The sequence below is a fragment of the Miscanthus floridulus genome, chromosome 19, assembly GCF_019320115.1.
Source record: "Miscanthus floridulus cultivar M001 chromosome 19, ASM1932011v1, whole genome shotgun sequence".
Taxonomy (NCBI): domain Eukaryota; kingdom Viridiplantae; phylum Streptophyta; class Magnoliopsida; order Poales; family Poaceae; genus Miscanthus; species Miscanthus floridulus.
The window spans coordinates 89,955,586-89,979,485 of NC_089598.1; the positions used below are offsets into that span (position 1 = coordinate 89,955,586).

At 44.2% G+C, this 23,900-nt stretch overlaps 1 protein-coding gene across 1 annotated transcript; it reads left to right on the top strand.

Annotated features, from left to right (window-relative positions):
- The first annotated feature begins 2,442 nt into the window (after nt 1–2,442).
- LOC136527158 (ESCRT-related protein CHMP1-like) lies at nt 2,443–5,180 on the top strand. Its single transcript, XM_066519779.1, has 2 exons — nt 2,443–3,288; nt 4,954–5,180. The coding sequence occupies exon 1, from the start codon at nt 2,644–2,646 to the stop codon at nt 3,256–3,258; it is 615 nt and encodes a 204-aa protein (XP_066375876.1). The 5' UTR covers nt 2,443–2,643; the 3' UTR covers nt 3,259–3,288; nt 4,954–5,180.
- Nucleotides 5,181–23,900: the final 18,720 nt, after the last annotated feature.

A 23,900-nucleotide genomic window follows, 5' to 3' on the forward strand; every position in this document is an offset into this window, starting at 1 on the left:
GGGGGCATGAAAAAAATAATTTTAGACGCCATTCTCCTCGCTAACAAAGCTTTCATATTCAAGAGGGCTAGTGCTCGGCGGGCCTAGGAAGGAGCTAGGGAAAGTAGGCTAGTCAGACAGACGAGGCAAGCGCGGGGCGTGAAGTTGCGACGTGGCGGGGCTGCTGTCGACCACGAGCGGTGGAGAACGATGGTTGGGCTAGAGAGGGGCCAGAGAGCCATGGAAAATGGCCCAGCAACACCGGGTCAACGCAGCAGGAGTAGTGGAGGCAGGCACCATGGCAAGGACGTCGCCGTGGATGAGAAACGGTTGGATTAGGATTAATGGTTGTTGTTCGTCGCCTAGAAAATAAATAAAAGAAACAAACGCCTGTACAATGACAAATTTCATTTAATAAAGTTATCTATAAGAAGATTTCTAAAAAAATCGAATAAATCTCTAAAAATGAATTGTAGAATTGATGATTGTATGCTAACATCAATCTTTTCATTACTACTGTTTTTCCATTCTAGTTGTAGTTATTTTTATTCACATTCTAACATTAACATACAAGTTTGGTTTAGGATCTATTTGCCTTGTTGAATAAGTATGTAATTTCAGGATTAATTTAGAACATTAAAAAATAAATTTAGTAGGAAGAACAAATAGGGATTAGAGTTGGAGAAGAGGCACGTGGGGGATTAGAAAAGGACGGATAGAGAACCCTTAGTTGTGGGATTAAGCAATGGACATTGGTTTGGCGATGGGTGAAAGCCCTAGGTCGCCTGCTCGGCTTTCGGTTGCAGTGTTGTGGATAGTGGATTGACACAGTGCTCTATAAGCAGACGAGCGACTAAGAGTGCAATAGATGTTTTTTTACTAAGTGGTAGATGAACCACTAAACTTTCTCAGGATATGCCATGTCATACTCTAACAACTCACTAAGTCTGTCCACAAACACAATGACTAGAGGCTAGAGCTATGATGGACAAACTTTTAGGCCATCCCCAACGCCCATCCAAATCGCTTATTATATTTTATTTCACGTGGACAAGAGAGAAGGTGGAAAATAAAATTGTCGAGTGTGTAAGTAGTAAGCTCACACTCTAACTGTCGGGCTCATTTCTCCTTTAATATGCAGGTGCTCCTTTTATCTCTTTATTTACTCACATCTTAAATATGTGCAGTCGATTTTATCCTATTATTGGGGACACCCTTAGACGAGATGAAACTTTTGCGAATCATGACTTGCATGGGTTCGAGACTAATCTAAACAAATTAAATTCTTCATTCATCTCTTTATATATGCAACTGATATGTGAAGAAAAGAGAGAGTCAAAGAAGAAAGAATGGTGGATACGTTGGCAAACAACATGCCATGAACCATGCCCCTTAGGTGTGTTTAGTAGCAAGAAATGTTTCGGATTTTTAATAGAATTACTAGAATCGTTGTCAAACATCACAAAGAGAAAATATTTATTTAAAAATATTTAAAACTGATTTTTGTTTCTTACTGGTTTACAGAAAATGGTACGCCTACCGTCCGGACGTCCAGACGGGACGTCGTGTCCGGACGAGGCTCCGACACCTGTGCCGCTCCCGCGTCCGTATCTCGCCTCACGCCCTGCGTTCCGCGTCCCGCCCCCAGCACCCGCACCCCCCGCGCCCACCCCGCGCCCTGCACAGCGACGGCCACTGGCTACGCCATACAACACCCCAATCTATTTTTTGCAATATTAAGATGAAACCTTTGCAATATACGTCTAAAATAGATAAAACATTTGGAACATACAGTTGAAACACCATTGCAACATATGTAATATCCCCGATCTACTTTTAAAACATCCAGATGCAACACTTGCAACACAAAAAAGACAGATAAAACACTTAAGACATGCGTCTGAAACACTTGCAACATACGTATACAAAAAACAGATGAAACATTGGGGATAGACGCTTGCAACATACGTGTACAACCATGAACCATCGCAACATATGCAATATCCCGATCTACTTTTATAGCATCCGCACGAAACAATTGAAACATACATCTGAAACAACTGAAACCCTCGAAACATGGGCTTGCAAGATATCTAAAAAGCATCCAGAAACACTTGAAACACAACATCGTCGCATGGCCAAGACGTACCTGGTAGGCAACTACGGTGGCACAAGCGTTGTGGGAGTGAGCGGTGGGAGGCGTCCATCCGTCTGGACATCTTAATCATATCATTATCATTACAGAAAATACCTAATGCCTGATTTCTTCTAATTTAAATTCAGTTACAAATCTAACGAGCTGACCAAACAGTCATATGAAGTGATTTCTATCTAAATGCTTATACCACGCGACGTAGCACACCATCTACGGACTACGGCCAGGGCCGCCAGCCCGCCACACGCAGCCACCGCACGGGCGTCCTCCCCAAACGTCATCGTTGCTTAACCGTGTTGCCCCTAAACCGCGTGGTCGTCTTCGCCCAGATCAAAATCGAATCGACCCCACAACCCGATCGCTCGTCGTCAAAAAATCCCCATTCGTTCCCCTCCTCGCCTCCACGAGCCTTCACAAATCCCCCTCCTCGATCTCCTCCTAATCTCACACAAACCCTAGCCGAATCCCAGATCCATCCCAGCCCCAGCGACCCCCGCTCGCCGGCGACCATGGGGAACCCAGAGAAGCTGATGAACCAGATCTTCGACCTCAAGTTCACCTCCAAGTCGCTGCAGCGGCAGGCGCGCAAGTGCGAGAAGGAGGAGAAGGAGCAGAAGCTCAAGGTCAAGAAGGCCATCGAGAAGGGGAACATGGACGGCGCCCGCGTCTACGCCGAGAACGCCATCCGCAAGCGCACCGAGCACATGAACTACCTCCGCCTCGCCTCCCGCCTCGACGCCGTCGTCGCCCGCCTCGACACGCAGGCCAAGATGCAGGTCATCGGCAAGTCCATGCAGTCCATCGTCAAGTCGCTCGACTCCGCGCTCGGCACCGGGAACCTCCAGAAGATGTCCGAGACCATGGACAACTTCGAGCGCCAGTTCGTCAATATGGAGGTCCAGGCCGAGTTCATGGAGGGCGCCATGGCCGGCTCCACCTCCCTCTCCACGCCCGAGACCGAGGTCAACAGCCTCATGCAGCAGGTCGCCGACGACTACGGGCTCGAGGTCTCCGTCGGTCTGCCACAGGCCGCCGCCCACGCCATCCCTGCCGCCAAGGATAAGGAGAAGGTCGACGAGGATGACCTCTCTCGCCGCCTCGCCGAGCTTAAGGCCCGCGGCTGAGAGGGCCTTTCAGGCTTTCAGCCTTTTCAGGTGATGATAGATTCATCCTAGCCCCCGCGCACTTAACCTATGCTCTGCTGCGGTAGCCTTTGAATACTGTTGAAGAACTGCTACCATGATTGTGTTGCTTGATAGCATTGTGCCCAATTGCAAGTGAAGGTGGTTTTGTATGTATATCTACTATCTGTCGAACCAAGCTTTTTAGAGTTTGAGTTGTACTCTAGGGCAGATGGCTTTAGCAAATAATGGCGCACCTTCTCTTCAATCTTTCACAACTAAAGAGAACAAAATATATAGTGGGCTCTTTTCTTATATCTTGCATTTATAAATAACCTTACAACTGCTAGAGTTAGTGTTAATGAGATTATTGTCTGTACATTGTTAAAGCAGTATAGCACTCTCTAAAACCACTCTCATGGAGGTTAAGTGGTGATTTACAGACTTGCAGTATTATAACCGAACCTGATACTGCCATAGATGGAAATTTCTCTAGGTAGCATCTCGAAAAAGTGGCATTCATGTGTTAAGGCTATGTTATGAAAAGCACTTGTCATATTAATATATTTGTGAGTTATGACACTGAGGACCATGCACATATGTGATTGTGCCTGGTAATATCCAAGCTCTGTTTGTCTTAGTGAGCTGACCACATGAACGCCTATTGTGTTCTTCCACATTCATCTTACTGTTCTGTTAGTTGCTAGTGCCAACTGCCAGCTAAAGCCTAAGTGTGTCTTCGGAAAATATTGTGGGAACAATAGTGTAAATGCATAAAGCTTCTTGAACTTGCAGCACTACTGTTGATGGTGCTGTTACACGGTTCTGACTTTGTTGAACCATATAGGCATGAACAAGTATGAGATGAAGCTCGGTAGAGATGTAGTAAAATTAAATAGAGAACTGTCACGTGACTAGTCTCACTGTGTTGAATCAAAGAAAATGTGTTAAAGATAATGGTTTCTCTTTGCTGTAAAAGGTTATTGTTTGCATCACAAAGTTAAAGTTGGTACGAAATTGACTCTATACCATTACCATAATATTATTAATCAATCTATAGCACGTTCAGAAGGGCGGGCCTGGTGCAAGCGGTAGAGTTTTACCGCCTGTGACCGGAAGGTCCCGGGTTCGAGTCGCGGTCTCCTCGCATTGCACAGGCGAGGGTGAGGCTTGCCACTGACACCCTTCCCCAGACCCCACACAGAGCGGGAGCTCTCTGCACTGGGTACGCCCTTAATCTATAGCACGTTCACAGAATAAGCAGAGCCTGTTGCAGTGTGTGATAAAGTAGTGTGCCTCTGTTAGAGAAATTTTTCTATTTGACACTAAAAAACTTCTGCTTTCCTATTTGACAGAGGTGCCCCCAATGTTTATGCATTGCTAGTTATATTGTATACTCAGGTGTACAAGAATATTTCTCAAGCACACATTGCATTTTGTACACTGCTAGTGGTTTTGTCTTGCATATAAGCAGTATTGGCTCAAATTCATACTTTTGAGCTAATTCTGTTAACCTTTTCTGTTTATAGCAAGTCATAAATCCTCAGCAAATGTCCTGCAACTTCTGTTTGGTAAACTATTGGAGGCTGGATGACCTCTTCCTCTGATTTCTTGACTCAGCTTCTATATGTTTAGAAATGCTTTTGACTTATGGAACCAAACGTCTGTATGCTAATGTGGGTGTCTGCTCTTTTGCAGATGCGATTCATGCTTTATGCTGTTGAGCCGCAATTACCCAGTGTCCTGTGGACTGCTACTCAAGTTTGGTAGATTCGTAAATACTGTTATGCTTGAAGGCGTGTGTTGGCATTGCCATGTGGGGTCTGTGGACTTGATGGAAACTTTGCTGTCATATTGTACTATAAAATCCATAATTTGCGCGATTGCGAACATATGTGATTCTCTGTTGCTGTCTGGGCAGCCCACATCTCGTATGCACAATGTTGAAGCTGATGCTTGGCATCAGTTTGCCCTACCGTTGACTCTGTTGCCATAAGATGATCTAATTGTCATCAACAAATTCAGTCTGTTTGCTTTGTTTAGGAAATTAGGATTGGAAAAAATCTTTAACATAAAGAATATACAGTCTATCTCATTAAAGTGGCTAAATTTTTACATTGGCTCGTCGAGCCTAACATAACCCTTCTCTTTGGGACCTACTATGTTGGGGCATCAAAGGCGTCCCACCATAGGCGGAGTTAAAAATAGAGTACGAGTTTTGATTGATAAGAGCCTTAAGGATGATGTAGTGGAGGTGAGAAGGCAATGGAATACGATCATCTTAGTTAAACTTGTCATTAGTGATATGGTCTTAAATGTAATTAGTGCGTATGCCCCCAAGTAGGTCATGTTGAGAGTGCTAAGCGGCTTTTCTGAGAAGACTTAGATCGCTTGGTTAGAGCTGTCCCTAGTAGCGAGAAGCTCTTTATAGGAGGTGATCTTAATGGCCATGTAAGTACATCAAGTGCAGGTTTCGAGGCGATTCATGGAGTTTTTGAATATGGTAGTAGGAACCAGGAGGGAGAGGAAGTCTTTGACTTTGTCATAGCTTTTGATCTGATGATAGCTAACACTTTCTTCCGTAAGACAGTCCCATTTAGTGACCTTTAGTAGCGGCTAGTACTCTAGTCAAATCGATTTTGTCCTTACAAGGAGGGATAAACGAACACGTGTGGACTGTAAGGTGATACCTAAAGAATGTGTGGTCGCTCAATAAAAGCTGGTGGTGGCTGACTTCCGCTTTCTGGTGCATGCTCGTGGGAACAAACAAGCTAGGGTTGCTAGAACGAAGTGGTGAAAATTAGAAGGGGAGACATCAAAGGTCTTTAAGGAAAAGATCATTGAAGAGGGCCCTTGGAATAACAAAGGCGATGCAAACAGTATGTGGGAGAAGATGGCAACATGCGTTCGGAAGGTTGCTTCAAAGGTGCTTGGAGTGACCAAAAGGAGCAGATGCGACTCAAAAGACACTTGATAATGGAATGAAGATGTGTAAAAGGCTATTAAGAAAAAGGAGTGCTATAAGCGTTTGTATCATGACAGGTGTACAAACAACATAGAGAGGTACAAGGTGGCAATGAAGACTGCAAAACGAGCGGTGAGTGAAGCAAAGGGACAGGCCTATGAGGACCTTTACCGACGTTTGAGTACGAAAGAAGAAGAGAAGGACATTTATAGGATGGCTAGGGCCCGCGATAGAAAGACAAGGGACTTCAACCAAGTCAAGTGCATAAATGATGAGAGGGAGCAGCTCTTGGTGAAAGAGGATGAGATCAGACATAGATGGTAAGAGTATTTTGATAAATTATTCAATGGTGAGAACGAGAACACCACCGTTCAGCTGGACGACTCGTTTGATGACACTAACAGACGCTTTATGCGGAGGATTAAAGAATCGAAGGTCAGAGCGATGGACCCTGATGGTATCCCAATCAAGGTGTGAAGATGTTTCAGGGATATAGCTATAATATGGCTAACCAAGATGTTCACCAATATCTTTCGATCGAACAAGATGCCTGAGGAGTGGAAAAGAAGCATATTGTTACCAATCTACAAGAACAAGGGAGATATCCAAAGTTGTACTAATTATCGGGGAATTAAGTTAATGAGCCACACTATAAAGTTATGGGAGAGATTCATCGAGCATCGCCTATGAGGAACGACATAGATATCAACAAACCAATTTAGTTTCATGCCCAGAAGGTCAACCACAGAAGCAATCTTCTTAATAAGACAGGTTATGGAGCGGTTTAGAGAGCAGAAGAAGAATCTCCACTTGGTTTTCATTGACTTGAAGAAGGCTTATGACAAGATACTAAAAAATGTTATGTTGTGGTATTTGGACGAACATAAAGTCCCATCAAAGTACGTGACCCTCATCAAGGACATGTACAACAATATTATGACTAGTGTTCGAACAAACGATGGTAACACAGATTACTTCCTGATTAAAATTGGACTTAATCAAGGGTCAGCCTTAAGCCCGTATCTCTTTGCCTTGATAATGGATGAGGTTATCAGGAATATACAAGGGGATATCCCTTGGTGTATGTTGTTTGCTAATGATGTAGTGTTAGTGGATGAAAGTCAGGCGGGAGTAAATAGGAAACTAGAGTTATGGAGGCAGACCCTTGAGTCTAAAGGTTCTAGATTGAGCAGAACTAAAACCGAATACATGAGATGCGACTTTGGCGGAGTTGTACAGGAGGAGGGAGATGTGAGTTTGGAAGGTCAAGTAGTGCCTAAGAAGGATACCTTTCGGTATCTGGGATCAATGCTACAGAGGAATGGAGATATTGATGTGAACGTTAACCATAGAATCAAAGCAGGGCGGATCAAGTGGCGACAAGCTTCTGGCATTATCTGTGACAAGAGGGTACCACAAAAACTAAAAGGCAAGTTCTATAGACCTGCGATTAGACGGCTATGTTGTATGGAGCAGAATGTTGGCCTACAAAGATTCGACATGTTCAACAACTGAGTGTTGCAGAAATGCGTATGTTGCGATAGATTTGTGGTCATATAAGAATGGACCGAGTTCGGAACGATTATATACGTGATCGCTTAGAGGTAGCACCAATTGAAGAAAAGCTTGTCCAACATCGGTTTATGTGGTTTGGCCATGTTTAAAGGAGACCTCCAGAGACACCAGTGCATTGTGGAGTCCTAAGCCAATCTAATAATATGAGGGGAGGTAGAGGAAGACCGAAATTGACATAGGGAAGACAATAAAAAGAGATTTAAAAGCTTAGGATATACATAGAGATCTATGTTTAAATAGGAGTACTTGAAAAGCAGCTATTGAATGGGGCTCTTGATAGGTTTCAGCTCTAACTTACCCTAACTTACTTAGAACTAAAAATAGCTGCTCGGTGAGTTTCAACTCTAGCCTATCCAATAAAAAGAGATTTGAAAATAACTTGCTCGGTGAAACACAGAATTTACGCTTTGAGCACACATAACTTGCTCGGTGGGTCTCAAACTGCACACAGAATTTACGCTTTGAGCACACGGGCACTGTACATTTTTTTTTTGGATACTTGAATAAATTTCGCCCAACTTTGTATGCAGCATGAAAACTGCTGATATACTTGACAAAAATCTAATAGCACGGGAAACATGAAAAAGTTAATAATGACAGTCATCTGGAAGAAAATTATATCCTGAGAGAATATTATTGAATAAAAAAGGGTACTTGTATTACTTTGCGTCGTGATGAAATGTAGCCCCATGGGGGGACACAAGCTCCGGTAAGAAATGATGGGAATTTTTTGAATAAAAAAATTAAAAAGGTGATGCTCCGTTGTAATAGGCTGGGAGCCTGATATGGGCCAAGGGTGCAGCGGCCCGTTAACCTTCCACCGTTGGAAGCGGGCAGTTCTCGCTGCTCTGTGAAGCCATGGAACGGGCGGGCTCAGCAACAGCACTCTCTCCCCAGGCCCACCATACCAGCAACGTCAACATCACCCATTGCCCCCGCTCGCGGAGCTAAGCTCGGCGAGGTGAGGAGTGAGGACCGAACCTTTAAGCTGCGTTACCTTTTGTTGGTTTCCCGAGGTGGGACTAAAGGAGGCGAAATGGGCAGTGTGGTTGAGCTGCTGCGGGGAATGCTTCGACTGCGCACCACTCGTGGGCTGTCCGGTCACGTTAGCTCCCAGCCCAAATTCGAAAATGAGCACAGTTAGGTCCCGTTTAGATCCAAAAATTTTTGGATTTTGGATGCTGTAGCACTTTCGTTTGTATTTGACAATTAGTATCTAATTATGGACTAATTAGGTTCAAAAGTTTCGTCTCGCGATTTCTCACCCAACTGTACAATTAGTTTTTTTTTCGTCTACATTTAGTACTCCATGTATATGCCGCAAGATTTGATGTGACGAGTACTACGCAAAATTTTTTGGAATCTAAACGGGGCCTTAGTGAGGTGTGTGTTTTTCTCGGAAAATGTTGACGCAGGCTCCTGCCTTCGTAGTTCATCTCGATTGAACCTCTCTCCGAGTTTACCAAATCAAATCATAGTTAAACGAAAATGTGTAGTATCTGAACTATAGTTGAGGCTCTCCTATTTTCTATTGCGAGAAGTGGAGTCTTGGTAACTTCCATTTATTTCGTAGACAGACCCTCACCTTATATGAGCCTTTGCTAAATGACTCACATAAAAACATCTATCAAAATATGTTGTTTAGACTTCGTTTATACTACCACGTCTAGTTAGTTTTCCTCTGCCCAATACTCAAATTTTGGACTGTCCCATATGTTAATTAATCCCTTTCGATTTGATCCACGGGGACCACGGCCCACTTGCTCCTTCCTGCTTTCAAATTAAAATAATGTTATCCATTTATACAAGCGTCTATTTACCTTTTCTTTAGCACCACAACATTGTAGCTCTCTCTCCATGTAGTTCATATTTAGTTGATTCATGAAGGGGGAAAATATTTTTTAATGGCACAAAAAAAATTCTTGTGTCGTTAGATCACGTGACATCTCCAAGGTCCGCCATTGAGGATGATGCTCCGACGCTTTTGGTGTCGCTGAGCTCCAACATAAAAGAACTAGGCAATCCACGACATGGATTAGAGGTGAAGAATGTTATTATGGGGTTTTAGATTTACTCTAGTGTATTTCTTATTGTTTATTATAAACTTAGATGTAAATAGGAAAAGTAATTATGCTCTCATCTAATAACATCCCTAAATCTATTTCCATTTGCAAAATATAGCTAAATGAAAATGTGTCATCTCTAAACTTCAACAATTGATGGTCCCCAAATTTCTTGCCAAAATGGTTGGAAAATATCACAGTTGGATGAAAGTTTTCATTGATTTGTTGTTTATACAGTTGTACTGCCTTCTAGCCTGAGGGGGGGGGGGGGGGGGGGGGGGGGGGGCGTTGTCAGGGATAGAGCAAAAGAGTGAACCCATCCCACCATGGACCGACCCAACAACTCCTTTTGTGTGCTGATGGTTCATCAAGAGGTCATAAGTCCATGGTTCACCTGACATTTCCAATGACCCCACAATGTCGATATGGAAGTCTCCGAACTCACCTTCCGGCACGCCACCAAAGGTTTTCGGTTAGTGCAGAATTGCAACACATAGACGGTCTCCAGCAACGGGAACCCAAACGCGATACCTATTCACGATTTGAGTCACGTATAGGAAAAGACTCGCGGACCCAAAACTTAGCCTTCTCCAACAGCTAAAAGCCGCACCTATTCTTCACGCTACGGACTTCCCCGGCTGCAACGCCGCCAACGGCTCTGCCCCCACCCCATCGGCGGCACTGCCCCCTCCCCTCCTTTCGGTACTGGCACCGACGAGGGCCCCCTGCATCCGGCATTGACGGGCGGACCCCCCCTCGCTTCCCCCGCAGGCGGCCGGACGCATCGGTGGCGGGTGGCCAGCGCTCCGAAGCTGCTCCTCCTCTTTTGCGATGGCGTGCCCAGGCCCGCGCGCTCGGCATTCCCTGGCGGCACGACAACCCTAGGAGGCCGGTCGGTGCTCCCTCCTCTCTCCCTCTGGCGGATCCAGCGCGCCCTCTCTCCTCTCTACCTCAAGCTCCACGCGGCGAGCAGATCCAACGAGCAGGCGGCCAGATCGACGAGTAGGCGGCTGAATCCATGCAGGTCGAGCGCCCTGGCCTCCCTCTCCGCCGAGCTCCGCCCGCCTCCCTCCCCGCCGGTGAGCTCCCTCCTCTACATGGCCTCCCTCCCTCCCTGCGAGATCCGGTGAGCGCCGCCCGCCTCCCTCCTTGCCTCGCCGCCGTCGTCGTCGTCGGGCCCACCTCGCCGCACTCCTGAGGTGCTCCCACGGCGAGGGAGCGATCCCAGATCCGGCGAGGCAACCAAGGCCGGTGGCTCCGGAGGTGCTCCCATGGCGAGCACGCCTCGTAGAGCCGGCCCTGCCCCGCCGCGGTCCCGCCTAGAGACTTTGCGTCTCGGTGAAAGACGACGCAAATAAGCGTCCCGGCTGACTTCGTACCCAAAATGCATGCTTTGTTTGAGTGTTCTGTTGGAGTCATTTTTTCTACCGCAAAAACACTGTACATACCCATTTTAGGTTTGCGTCGCCGTTTGGGTAAGCTGTTGGAGACAATCTTAGACGTTCGGACTAATACGTAACACTAAAGAACCCTTCGGTGACCACTGGAGGATTCCGGTAAATGCAGAAACATATGCAATATTAGTTCTCGCCTAGTGACACTATAGCTTTAGAGGTCGTTTATTAATAGTAAGACTATCTATCCTAAACACTACCAAAAACTTCTCTACTACACCAGGGAGCTGGTGAAACCAAACACCATATGCATATACGTTTGCCTTTGGGCTTTTGCTATCCATCTCCATCAAATTCATGTTGAGCACTTGCATCTTGTGGTCATCACCATCTCCACCATGCTCCTTGCCTTGCTCGACAACATCTTGTGGACTCTCTACCTTAATCATCTCCAATGAAATCATTAGTCCACGCTAGTTAATACTCAATTACCGAAACCAAACTAGAGCTTTACCCCTTCTGGGCGACAACACGAGTGTCTCATGTAGCAACGACGAGGTGTGTCTCTATGGCGTAGTGAGAACAATGGTGGAGGTCTAGATACAGTCAACGGCGGTGGCCTCCTAGTGAGCGTAGAGATGGTGGCCTAGATCTGTGTGCGAGCGACGATTGGTGTGGGCGGCAACGGTCATTGGACCCTTTTTATTTTTTAATTTGGTTTTCTCAGCCGGTTCCTGAGCCGGCGGTGATGAAGCTCGTCATCGCCCGCCAAATATCACCGCCGACTCATGAAACTGACGATGATGAGCTCTGTTGAACCAGGCCTGAGCCCATGGGAGTGCAGCCCGTGCGACGGAACATGGCCCCCAATTTTCAGGGGCCCATAGTTTCCAGCACTTAGCCTAGGAAGCCCACTAGTTTTTAGCCCAGACTTCTATTCCATCCATCCGTCAGTTTCGCTTCCGTAGTTTTGCTCTTCCCGATCGGCCGATCGCGTCTTCCGCTCTTCCGTCTTCCCTATCGCCGACTCGGCAAGACCACAGGTCATAGGACGGCGGCCGTCAGAGCGAACAGCGGTGTGGAGTTGCTACCGGTCGGCGGTCGGCGGTCGCCACTCGCCAGGTCTGTAGCCCGCAGGAGTACAGAGCGACAGGACTCAGGAGCAGGATAGATGTACGTCAAGTCTCCAGGTATACTAATCTGGTCCACTTAATTTTTATTTTTCAATATTTTAATCAATGTTGATGGGTGATTACTAATATAATATTGATCCATCTAGGTGTTCAGTTATCTTTTTTCTGGATTATCTAGTGTTCTAAGATTCTAGTCATGTCTTCTGCAAACCAGTCTAGAAAGTATGAATCTGGTTACCAAAAGCGTAAGAAAAAACAAAGAATAGATGATTTAACTCAATCTCAAAAAGGGGCTATGGATAAATTTGTTATAAAAGAGTCACAAGTGTCCACCGATAATCAGTCACTTGGTTAGGGACATAGAACTACACTTGATAATAATGATGACAATGATCCTAGAGATGGTCAGATAGAGACAGAAAATATTGTTGGGGTCGAGGAAGTTCTTATTGATAACACAAACATTGAAATGGATAACAATGCTAATAACATTGGGGCCCCTAGTACTGGTATTAACTTGAACACTTCACCAATTGCGGATGTTGATGATTCCTTTCAGCCTGATATATTTGATCCTAGATATTGGGATTCCCTTGATCATAAACAAATTGATATTTTAGCAAAGAAGGGCCCTAGAAGAGATTTATCAATTCACAAAGGTCCTAAGGATAGATATTCTAGAAGGTTTTTTGCACTATTCTATACAAGAATTTTATCAAATGGAGAGCATTGTGATAGGGATTGGCTTGTCTATTCTAAGGAACTCGATAGGGTCTTTTGCTTTGGTTGTAAATTATTTACAAAAGGCCATCGAAAAGGTCAGTTGGCAAATGAGGAGTTTAATGATTGGATACATCTTGGTAATAGACTTAAAGAGCATGAGACAAGTGCAGATCATGTTTTGAGTATGACAACTTGGTATGGGTTGCGTAGTAGATTGCAAAAGGATCAAACTATTGATAAAGCCGCTCAACGACAACTCGAGAAAGAAAAGGACCATTGGAGAAAAGTTTTGTTCAAAATTGTTTACATTGTTAAATTTCTTGCCAAGCATAATCTAGCTTTTCGTGGGACTAATAGCAAATTGTATGAAGATAGCAATGTGAATTTCTTGGGATTGGTAGAGATGTTGGCTGAATTTGACCCAATTATTCAAGAACATGTTCGTCGTATTACAAGTGAGGAAACTCAAGCTCATTATCTTGATTGTAAGATTCAGAATGAGTTGATACACTTGCTTGCTTTTGCTATTAAGTCTGAAATTATTAAGAAAATAAAGAGTGCAAAGTACTTCTCTGTCATAATTGATTGTACTCCTGATGCAAGCCACCAAGAACAAATGTCTTTAATTATAAGATATGTTGACTCATCTTCAAGTGATGTTAGCAACTTAGCATAGAAAAATCCTTTCTAGGATTTTTGGATGTCAACGATACAACTAGGAAAGGACTTTTTGATGTGCTAGAGAATGAACTAAAGCTCCTTGGTCTTGATATAGATGATGTGAGAGGACAAGGTTATGACAATGGGTCAAATATGAAAGGAAAACATCAAGGGGTACAAAAGAAACTTTTGGATGTAAATCCTCGTGCTTTCTATTCTGCTTGTGGTTGCCATAGCCTTAATTTAACACTTTGTGATATGGCTAAGACTTGTGGTGAAGCTAAGGACTTCTTTGGAATCATCCAACGCATCTATACAACTTTTGCTAATTCTACAAAGAAATGATAGATTCTGAAAGATAACATATCAGGATTGACTCTCAAGTCAGTATCAGCTACACGTTAGGAGAGTCATGTTGAAAGTGTTAAAGCTATTAGATTTCAATGCACAGACATTTGAGAGGCTCTACTTCAGGTGCCCAATATTGTTGTATTGATATTTGATAATGATGTACTTATTTTGGCTATCTCCAATTATAACACATATTTTCTTCCTTTCAATTTCAGGTATCTGATGTTGATAATGATCCAAAAACAAGCAGTGAGGCTAAGGGCTTGGCAAACAATGAACTTGGAGAGTATGAATTTATAGTGGCAATAGTCATTTGGTATGAGGTATTATATGCCGTTAATTTAGTAAGCAAACACTTGCAAGCAAAGGATATGCTTATTGATGTTGCTATTGAGAAAGTGCAAGGGCTGATTTCTTTCTTCAAGGGTTATAGGAAAACTGGTTTCTTAGAAGCATTAGAGATTGCCGAAGGAATTGCACTTGAGATGGATATTGGTACAACGTTTCGTTAAAGAAGAGAAATTAAAAGAAAGAGACATTTTGATGAGAACCTAGATGACACAAATGCTGCTACACAGTCTGTAGAGGACCTATTTACAATCAGCTATTTTGTACCTGTTGTTGATCAAGCAATTTCCTCACTTAAAAGAAGATTTAAACAATACCAGAGTTACCAAAAAAAATTTGGTTTCTTATTTACCACTGAAACATTACAGTCATTAGATGACACGAGTTTGAAATCTTCTTGTGATAATCTTGGGGCTGTCCTTACAAAAGACAAAAAATCTGATGTTGATGCCAATGATTTGTATGTGGAGTTGAAGTTTCTTCAAGGTTTCATTCCTAAAGAAAATATGGGTCCTGTTGAAATTCTAAAGTTCCTAAAGTGGCATGACTGTTTTCCCAATGCAAGTATTGCATATAGAGTTCTGTTGACAATTCATGTGACCGTTGCATCGACAGAGTGAAGCTTTTCTAAATTGAAACTATTGAAGTCATATTTGCGTTCGACAATGACACAACAAAGACTTAATAATTTGGCCACAATAGCACTTGAGAGTGAAGTGCTGGAGAAGATTGATTATGAGCATATCATTGAAGATTTCATTTAAAGGAACACTAAAAGAATGAAGCATTTCAAGTAAAAGATTATGAAAGCAAGAGTCGAATAGGTACAGTTTTTTATATATCTTATTGTGATATATATCATATATCTTATTTATAGTCCTATTTTTTAGGGAGGTAGACCTCATTTTAGAGTTTGGTACAGGGCCTCGATTTTTGCTGGCTCGGCCCTGTGTTGAACATATATAGGATTAGGTTTTTTTAGGCTTCTCTGTCAGCTTGATCAAAAACTATACCAAACATGCAAACATGAGAATGGCTTATGAACCCAAAATAAAGCCAAACACAGTGAAGCCGAAGCTATTTTTACTGGAAACCAAAATCATCAAAACGTAGCATTCCCCTGGCTTAATTGTTTTAGAGAAGCCCAAGTCCTGTCAAAAAGATCTTTATGTGGCCCAATTGGCCTCTTTGTGGCAGAACCATCCGAAATAGCATACTTATGGAGGCGCTCATCTCCACCAGGCACTAAGCACCCCGAAAGCAAGCTACAACGAGCGGTGTCCGTCGGGCACACCCCGAGGGAGAACCCGAAAGATCTACATTTTTCCCAAGGATCCAATAATGAGAACGAGTTACAATACAAGTCCATTTCATACATCTGAGTTTCTTAAAAGTACATTATTACAATACCAAATACCAGAGTGCAGAATAATAACAACGGAATTTAAAAATAACATCTACCGGTAGGGGCGAGGATTCCGTCTGAGCCCACCAGAAAGATCCTCCACACAAAGGTACTCTTCAAGCATCACCTGCAACCGGGGTAAATAAACCCTGAGTACACAATATACTCGCAAGACTTACCCGACTAGTGGAAATAATTTCCCGACTCCAAGGAATATGATAGGCTTTATGGTTTGCTGGTTTTCTTTAGCAGAAAGCAATACTAATATTGAGTCCTTATTTATGTATTATTATTATCAGCCGTATTAAGTTATCATCTAGCCAGTCTATATAAGCACCTATTCTACTTTCAAGCAAGAGTTGAACAATCAGTTCCATTTCTTCTCCTTTCAACTTTCTGTTCTTACTACGGTGCTAAACCGTAGACAAGCCGTACCGGATTTCCCGGTGATTCACGAATCAATGTGCCTAGCTGGGTGCCCCGAAACACATGCCCCACTTGTACCCCAGGCACAAGCAGGACTAACCCATCACTCTCCTGTCCCGGGTGTCCAGGTCCCCGTCCAAACTTGGACTCCAAGCCCCCACTCCTGAGTCCCGGACTCCGTGTGGTGCAAGGACCTCCACCATCCCTGCCTTCATTTAGTTGGTCCAGAAAGAGCTGGATCCACGATAAGAGAGCAACAAGTCTTTCCTGCGCCCATACCTAAGTATGCACTCGGGACAATAAATATGTGACTTTCCTAGAGCCATATGCAACGACCGGTCCTTAATCGACACGGACATAGAAAAAAGTGTAACCAAGCCATGCCCTGTTGGCCACAGGACACAACCCCTTATACCCACTAGTACCCAATCCATATCCCTGCCCGGTCACCATTTTCCTTTCCACCATTTTATCATGAGCGTCCACATTTTATTACCTATTTGTGAGTAATGGCAGGTTACTCACACCACCGATATCCTGAGCATAGCAGCTACTCGACCTGTGCTAGTAGGACTCATGGGTAGATATGTTTATGTAGGTAGTTTCCATAAAATGCCTGTAACTTAAATGCACATCACACATATATATTCAGTGATCATAAAAATATGGCTTATGCTCCAGGGCTTGCCTTGGGCAGGCGCTGGGTCAGCAGGGTCAGCACCAAGAGGCTCCTGGGCTTCCTCCTGCACGAGGATCTCCTCCTCGTACTCCTCGATCACCTCGTCGTACTCCGGCTCGCCGATGGGCACGAAGTCTACCAATTCGTGATCTACATGAAATGATGATGCCATGTTTAATAATATGACACAACAACTCTTAACCTAGAAGTACATCTATTAAACTACTAAGTGAGGTCTACCCACTAAAGGCTAAGCTACATACCTTCACCACTAACAAGTACAAAACATGACATTCATTCTTATAGCAACTATATGTACTCTTACTCCTAATACCGATTTAATATAGATATAATAAAACAAGAGTAATAGCTATTTTATTTAATAACCCATTCTAAGGCTACAAAATTTACAGCAAGTACATGACAACCTAGTGGACCTACTGTAAATTTTTTGTGTGGCTATATCTATCACCAATTATCCACAAATATTCCTACAAGTATTAACCTACCTAATATTAGCTCTCTAGTTTTGAATTTATGACCTAATACTTGTCATAGCTAACTGTAATCCAAATGTACTATCAAGTAGATGGTATTTTTGCGAACCTAACAAAATTAGTCTAACTATCTTTGGACAACTACGCAATTTACTACGATTTATCAAAGTTTGACTCATAACTAAAATAAATAAACATTTCTATTCTTCTGGAAATTAAGAAAACCTAATTCTACACCTCAGCCCACACGCGCGGCTTGGCCCGCCATGGCGCGACGCGCGCGCCAGCGCAGTGCAACCCACGTGGGGGCACGGCCCAGCCGGCCAACAGCCCGTGACGGGGGAAAACCTGCGCGCGGCGGCAATTACGCAAAAACACCCTCGATCTACTCGGTCTTCACTGCGAGCTTTAAGACACTATTCCTTTAGTCTATGGTTTTATAGCTGCACCATCCCCTTTCTCCTTCTTTACCACAGCGACGTCCCTCGGCACCCGTGCGCGCACTAGCGCAACGGCACGGGCAACGGGCGGCCACACTGGCATCACCCGAGCCTCTAAGGCCTAGCTAAGGGGCCGATGATTACCTCCACGACAACACACAGCGGCTGGAAGTGCTACGGCAAACAGGGGCGTCATCCCAGGCTCTCTCCCCGATGGTGATCCCTGACCTGCGATGGCGGGTACGTTCCCGTGAGCCACAGTGACAACAAAGCAAAACAAATAGCTAGCGAGCTCGAGGAACTACCCACGGAGACCCTTGAGGTGATGGTCTAGCTAGAGAAGGCCTGAGGTGAGTTGGCCGCATGCGCACCGACGATGCGACGACGCCTAGTGATGGCACGGCCACGTCGGTGATGGCTGGACTACTGCAACACTGCGACCGAGGTGCGTAGGGTTTTCAGGCGGGTAAAGCAAGGCTGGTGGTGCACTGAATTGCCACGGGGTGCCTTGGTTGCATGGTTAGCCAATGGTACAGACCGCCCCGGTCTTATGGACCCGATGGCAGAGCATTTCAAAATTGGGGCACAGCACGGGGACACAGGCAGTGAGGTGGGGACGGTTGTGCGGCCAGTTACCCAACGGAGCCGAGGCTATGACGAATTTGATTAGATTGCTGCGGTCACGGCGAATTGAATGAAGGAGGTCCCGCCGGTCATGGCTACAACGAGGACATGGTCTCTGGCATGGCATGGCTTGGCACAGCCGTGGTCGTCAACGCAACGTACCCGTGCACCTAACAACGGAGACAACGAGGCGTGCCTAGGTGGCTGTCCGCACGGCCGAGGCTTCGTCAACCTTTTTTCAAACCTACGTGGAACGACTTAACTTCGAATGGTTTTGCGTCGAATCCCAAATCCGTCCCACTTGATGGACTAACTAGCTATCCTTGCCCTCGACTGCACATGTTTCATCGCCGTTCACAAAAACGTTCTATAACATTTTTGTTCAACAAAAATTCAATCAAGTGACATGACACGTAACATTGTTTCATGTTTCGCATAAATGTTTCAAGTGCCTAACATTGATTTATAATTCATGTTGTACACATATGCACATAAAATATGATGCTCATGCGATGTTTTAGCAAGAACAGTACAATGTAACACCGAGGGTGTTACAAATCTACCCCCCTAAAATAAAATCTCGACCCGAGATTTCCTGTGCCTAGTGTGAGAAAGAGACAGTGAATACATTTTTGGCGCAGCACTAACTATTCGAGCCGGTGAGAAGGTGAGGGTAATGCTGCAATAGGCAACTCTCTTGTTCCCAAGTGGCTTCAGCCTCTGAATGATTTTGCCACTACACCTTGTAGAATTTTATCACTCTGTTCCTAGTCACTCTCTCCTTCTCATCCAAGATTTTGATAGGGTGCTCCACATAAGTTAAATCAGGCTGGAGGGAAAGTCCTTCCATTTCCACCGCTTCATCAGGAACCCGCAAACACTTCTTCAGTTGTGATACATGAAACACATTGTGCACTGCAGATAGAATATCTAGAAGTTGTAGACGGTAAGCAACTAGACCACATTGCTCCAACACCTGATATGGACCCACATATTGAGGGGCTAGCTTACCATGAATGCCAAACCGATGCACCCCTCTCATAGGAGACACCTTGAGATATACATAATCTCCCACTACAAACTCCAAGGGCCTTCTCCGCTTATCAGCATAAGCTTTCTATCGGCTTTGAGCTGCCTTCAAGTGACTCCGAATAATGCTCACTTGATCCCGGGCCACTTGGATGAGCTTCGGCCCAAAGTATCCGTGGTCTCCCACTTCAACCCAGTTGAGTGGCGTCCTACACTTCCTTCCGTATAGAGCTTCAAATGGTGCCATGCGGATGCTTTCCTGATAGCTGTTATTATATGAAAATTCAGCTAACTTCAAACACTTATCCCACTTCTCAGGAAAAGAAATGGTACAAGCCCGCAACATATCCTCAAGCACCTGGTTCACCCTTTCAGTTTGACCATTAGTTTGTGGGTGGTATGCTGAGCTTCTAAGAAGATGGGTACCCAGACAGTGCTACAGTTGCTCCTAGAAACGAGAGACAATGATAGTAAGAGGAATTCCATGTAGGGTCACAATCGGATTGAAATATATCTCAGCATACTTCTTAGCAATATATCTAGTGTCCACTGGGATAAAGTGAGTAGACTTAGTGATACGGTCCACAATGACCCAGATAGAATCGTAGCCTATGGATGTGCGGGGTAAACCCATAATGAAATCCATGGAAATATCCTCCCATTTTCAAACGGGAATGGGCAAGGGCTGCAGATATCTAGGGGTATGCATATGATCTGCTTTAACCCTGCCACAAGTGTCGCACTCTGTGATGTGCCGGGTGATGTCCTGCTTCATGTTAGACCACCAGTACAAGTGGTGTAGATCATGATACATCTTGTTACTGCTAGGATGAATCAACAACTTTGAATGGTGAGCTTCATTCAAAAATTTTCTTTTCAGCTCTTCATTGGAAGGAACCACCAGTCTATCCTTGTATCTCATGACCCCCTGCTCATCAATGCTAAAGTGAGGGCCATGACCTTTGGCCATCAATTTCCTAATGTGAGAAATCTCTTCGAGGTCTTCCTTTTGCTCTTGAATAATCTGCTCTAGTAATTCTGAGGTCAATGCAATATGAGCTAGCACCTCTGTGTGGTTGAGAGACAAAGCTATTTTCTCAACCTGATGTGACTTTTGGCTCAAAGCATCTGCTACAACATTGGCCTTTCCTGGGTGATAATGGACTTCCAAATTATAATTCTTTATCAACTCTAACCATCTCCTTTGCCTTATGTTCAGCTCAGACCGAGTAAAAATATACTTGAGGCTCTCGTAGTCTATGAAGATGTGCACTTTGTTGCCCAACAGATAATGCCTCCAAATCTTCAGAGCGTGGGCCACAGCAGCCAGCTCTAAGTCATGAATGGGGTAGTTCACCTCGTGCTTCTTCAGTTGGCGCGAAGCATAAGCTATCACACGCCCATCTTGCATAAGCACACACCCCAACCCCGTCTTCGAGGCATCACAGTATACATCAAAGGGCTTATCAATATTTGGTTGGGCCAACACAGGAGCAGTGGTTAGAAAAGTCTTCAGAGATTGAAAAGCTTTTTCACAAGTTGGGCTCTAATCAAACTTAGCTTCTTTCTGGAGTAGCTTGGTCATGGGCTGGGCTATCTTGGAGAAATCAGGAATGAAACACCGATAGTACCCAGCTAGACCTAGGAACTAACGAATCTGATGCATAGACTTGGGAGACTTCCAATCCAATACATCTTGCACCTTGCTGGGATCTACAGAAACGCCTTCAGGTGTCAACACATGCCCCAAAAACTGCACTCGATCTAACCAAAACTCGCACTTGATGAATTTTGCATACAACTTGTGCTCCCTTAGTCGAGTTAGTACTATCCGGATGTGTCGAGCATGCTCTTCATCATTCTTGGAATAGATTAGGATGTCATCAATGAAAATCACCACAAACTTATCTAGCTCCGTGAAAGTGCATCTAGCCCTTTAGTGGGTTTTGGATGATTGAATGACAACATGATTAAAGGACTAACCTGTTTGCTAAGTGTAGACGGGTAATAGGTCATCTCATAGGTACTTAATGAAAGCCAAAATGATGTGTTGTTATGTAAACAATCTAGTTCAAGCACAAGACAACAATGCAAATAGAATTCATGCAAAGACTTATTTATTGTGGGATTTCCATGTTCTATGTGAAAGCAAGCTTATAATAATTATTTAATGAGACATAAGGGATTGCATATGGATTGGTCTCATACTTGAAGTTTGCTAAATTGAAATGAAAAAGATAACAATACATGAATGGATGATTCAACACAAGATGTGACATGATGGCTTGAGATAGTGAAAATAGCAAGGAAAGGCTTCGAGGTACTAAGCAAGGGTGAAGGGCAAGCGACGACTTGGCGGCCGAAGAACCTAGCTAGGGTGAAGAAGGAAGTACTTGCATTTAGTTGAGGTACTAATCAAGCTATGATGTTCATGTTTATGTGGAGGATCAAATCACTATTGGAGTGTTTGATGGAAGTGACTTGATACATTTGGGATTATTCAAATTAGATGAATGGAATCAAGTCACATGCTCAAGATGGCTATGCTCAAGTGAAAAGATCAATATCAACATGTTAGCACCCTTACTTGATGAAGAATGAAAGAGACGGCATCAATTCAAAATAGATCAACTTAAGTGGTATAAATTTATTTTTCCTTTTATCTTGAGTTTAATAGGTATGCCGTACTATTAAGAGGGATGCATCATGTTGATAGATAATGTTTCATAAGTGCTCAAGCCAACCCATGTGAGTTTTGAGTATTTGAGCGACAAAAGAGCTAACTTTATTTTTGCTGGTCTGGCAATACCGGACGTGTCCGGTATTGATATCGAACGTGTCCGGTATTCACCCAGTAGTGGTAAAATTATTGTTCTCGGGTTGGTTCGTCGGGGGTTTCGACGTAAGTTGGGAGTTCCAACGGTCGGGAGTCTCGACAATGGTCGGGAGTTTCGACGTCTCGCACTTTAACTGTCTTGGAGGGTTCACTATTCTGGTCATACCGGACGTGCCCAGTATGCATGACCAGAGGCCAACGGCTAGTTTTCAAAAGCCTTGAGGGTTGGGAGTTCCGACGTGAGTCGGGAGTTTTGGCATTCATCGGGAGTTCTGACACCTCACTAACTTTAACTCAGTTACATGTTTTTCAAAATTGCTGAGGGCCGGGAGTTTCGACGTGAGTCAGGAGTTCTGACGGTCGGGAGTTCTGGCATTCATCGGGAGTTTCGACACCTCACAACTTCACTGTAACTTAGTTACCGTTGGCGCAGTGTAAGTGTTACCGGACATGTCTGGTTGTCCGGTATGGCAACGGCTATAAAATGACTAGTTTTTCAAGGGGGCTTTAAATACCCCAAGTTTTTGAGCCTGCTGATTCTACTTTAAATACCCCAAGGGGGCTTTAAATAAAATGACTAGTTTGACAATATGCACAAGTGTTCAAGGGGGCTTTAAATACCCCAAGTTTTCAAGGGGGCTATAAAATGTCTGGTTGTCCGGTATGGCAACGGCTATAAAATGACTGGTTGTCCGGTAAGTGTTACCTTTGGAGGCTGCTGATTCTACTGAGATACACACACGTTTTTGAGCCTTGCCAACTCTCCTAAACCCTCTCTTAGTGAGTGTGTGATACAAATTGCAAAATCCATTTGTTGGTTAAGAGAGAATTTGAAAAAGAGAGCAAGCCACCACTTGAGCACTTGTGCATATTGTCAATCTCATGATTCGCATTTGTTACTCTTGGACTCTTTGGTCCTAGACAGTTAGGCGTCGCCGGAGAGCACCCGAGAGATTGTGGTGTGCCACGGAAAGTTTGTAACGGTCGATTCCACCGCCTTGGAATCATTTAGTGGAAGGAGGAAAAGGAGTTGGAAAAGACTCCAGCTAGAGTGACCTTCATGGTACCCTCTAGGGCTGACCTTCGCTGGGTCGCCCACAGCCCCCTCAACGGAGAGTAGGACTCGAACGAGTCCGAACTTCGGTAAAACAAATATCGTGTCTCAATTCGCATTTCATTTGATATTTGTGTTGCTCTAGCTCTTGTGCAGGTTCTCTGTGTATATTGATATCTCTAGTAGGTACCTATAGTTTGGTTTGAAGATAGAAATGAAAAGGAGCAAGTTCGGGGCTGTTCTGCAGAAACCATGCATACCGGACACGTCCGGTATTCATACCGGACACATCCGGTATTAGAGCTCTATGCTGAAAATATTTATTTTTAGTTCTAACTTTGTGTTGCAGGATTATAGCTTCTAGATACATTATTTATACCTTGTACACTATGTGGCTAACTTGTGAGGGGTGGTACTACTCTTTATTTGGAGTTTCCAATTTG

Excerpts from the sequence above, each read along its gene's own strand:
- LOC136527158 (XM_066519779.1), top strand. The coding sequence starts at position 2,644 with ATGGGGAACCCAGAGAAGCTGATGAACCAGATCTTCGACCTCAAGTTC.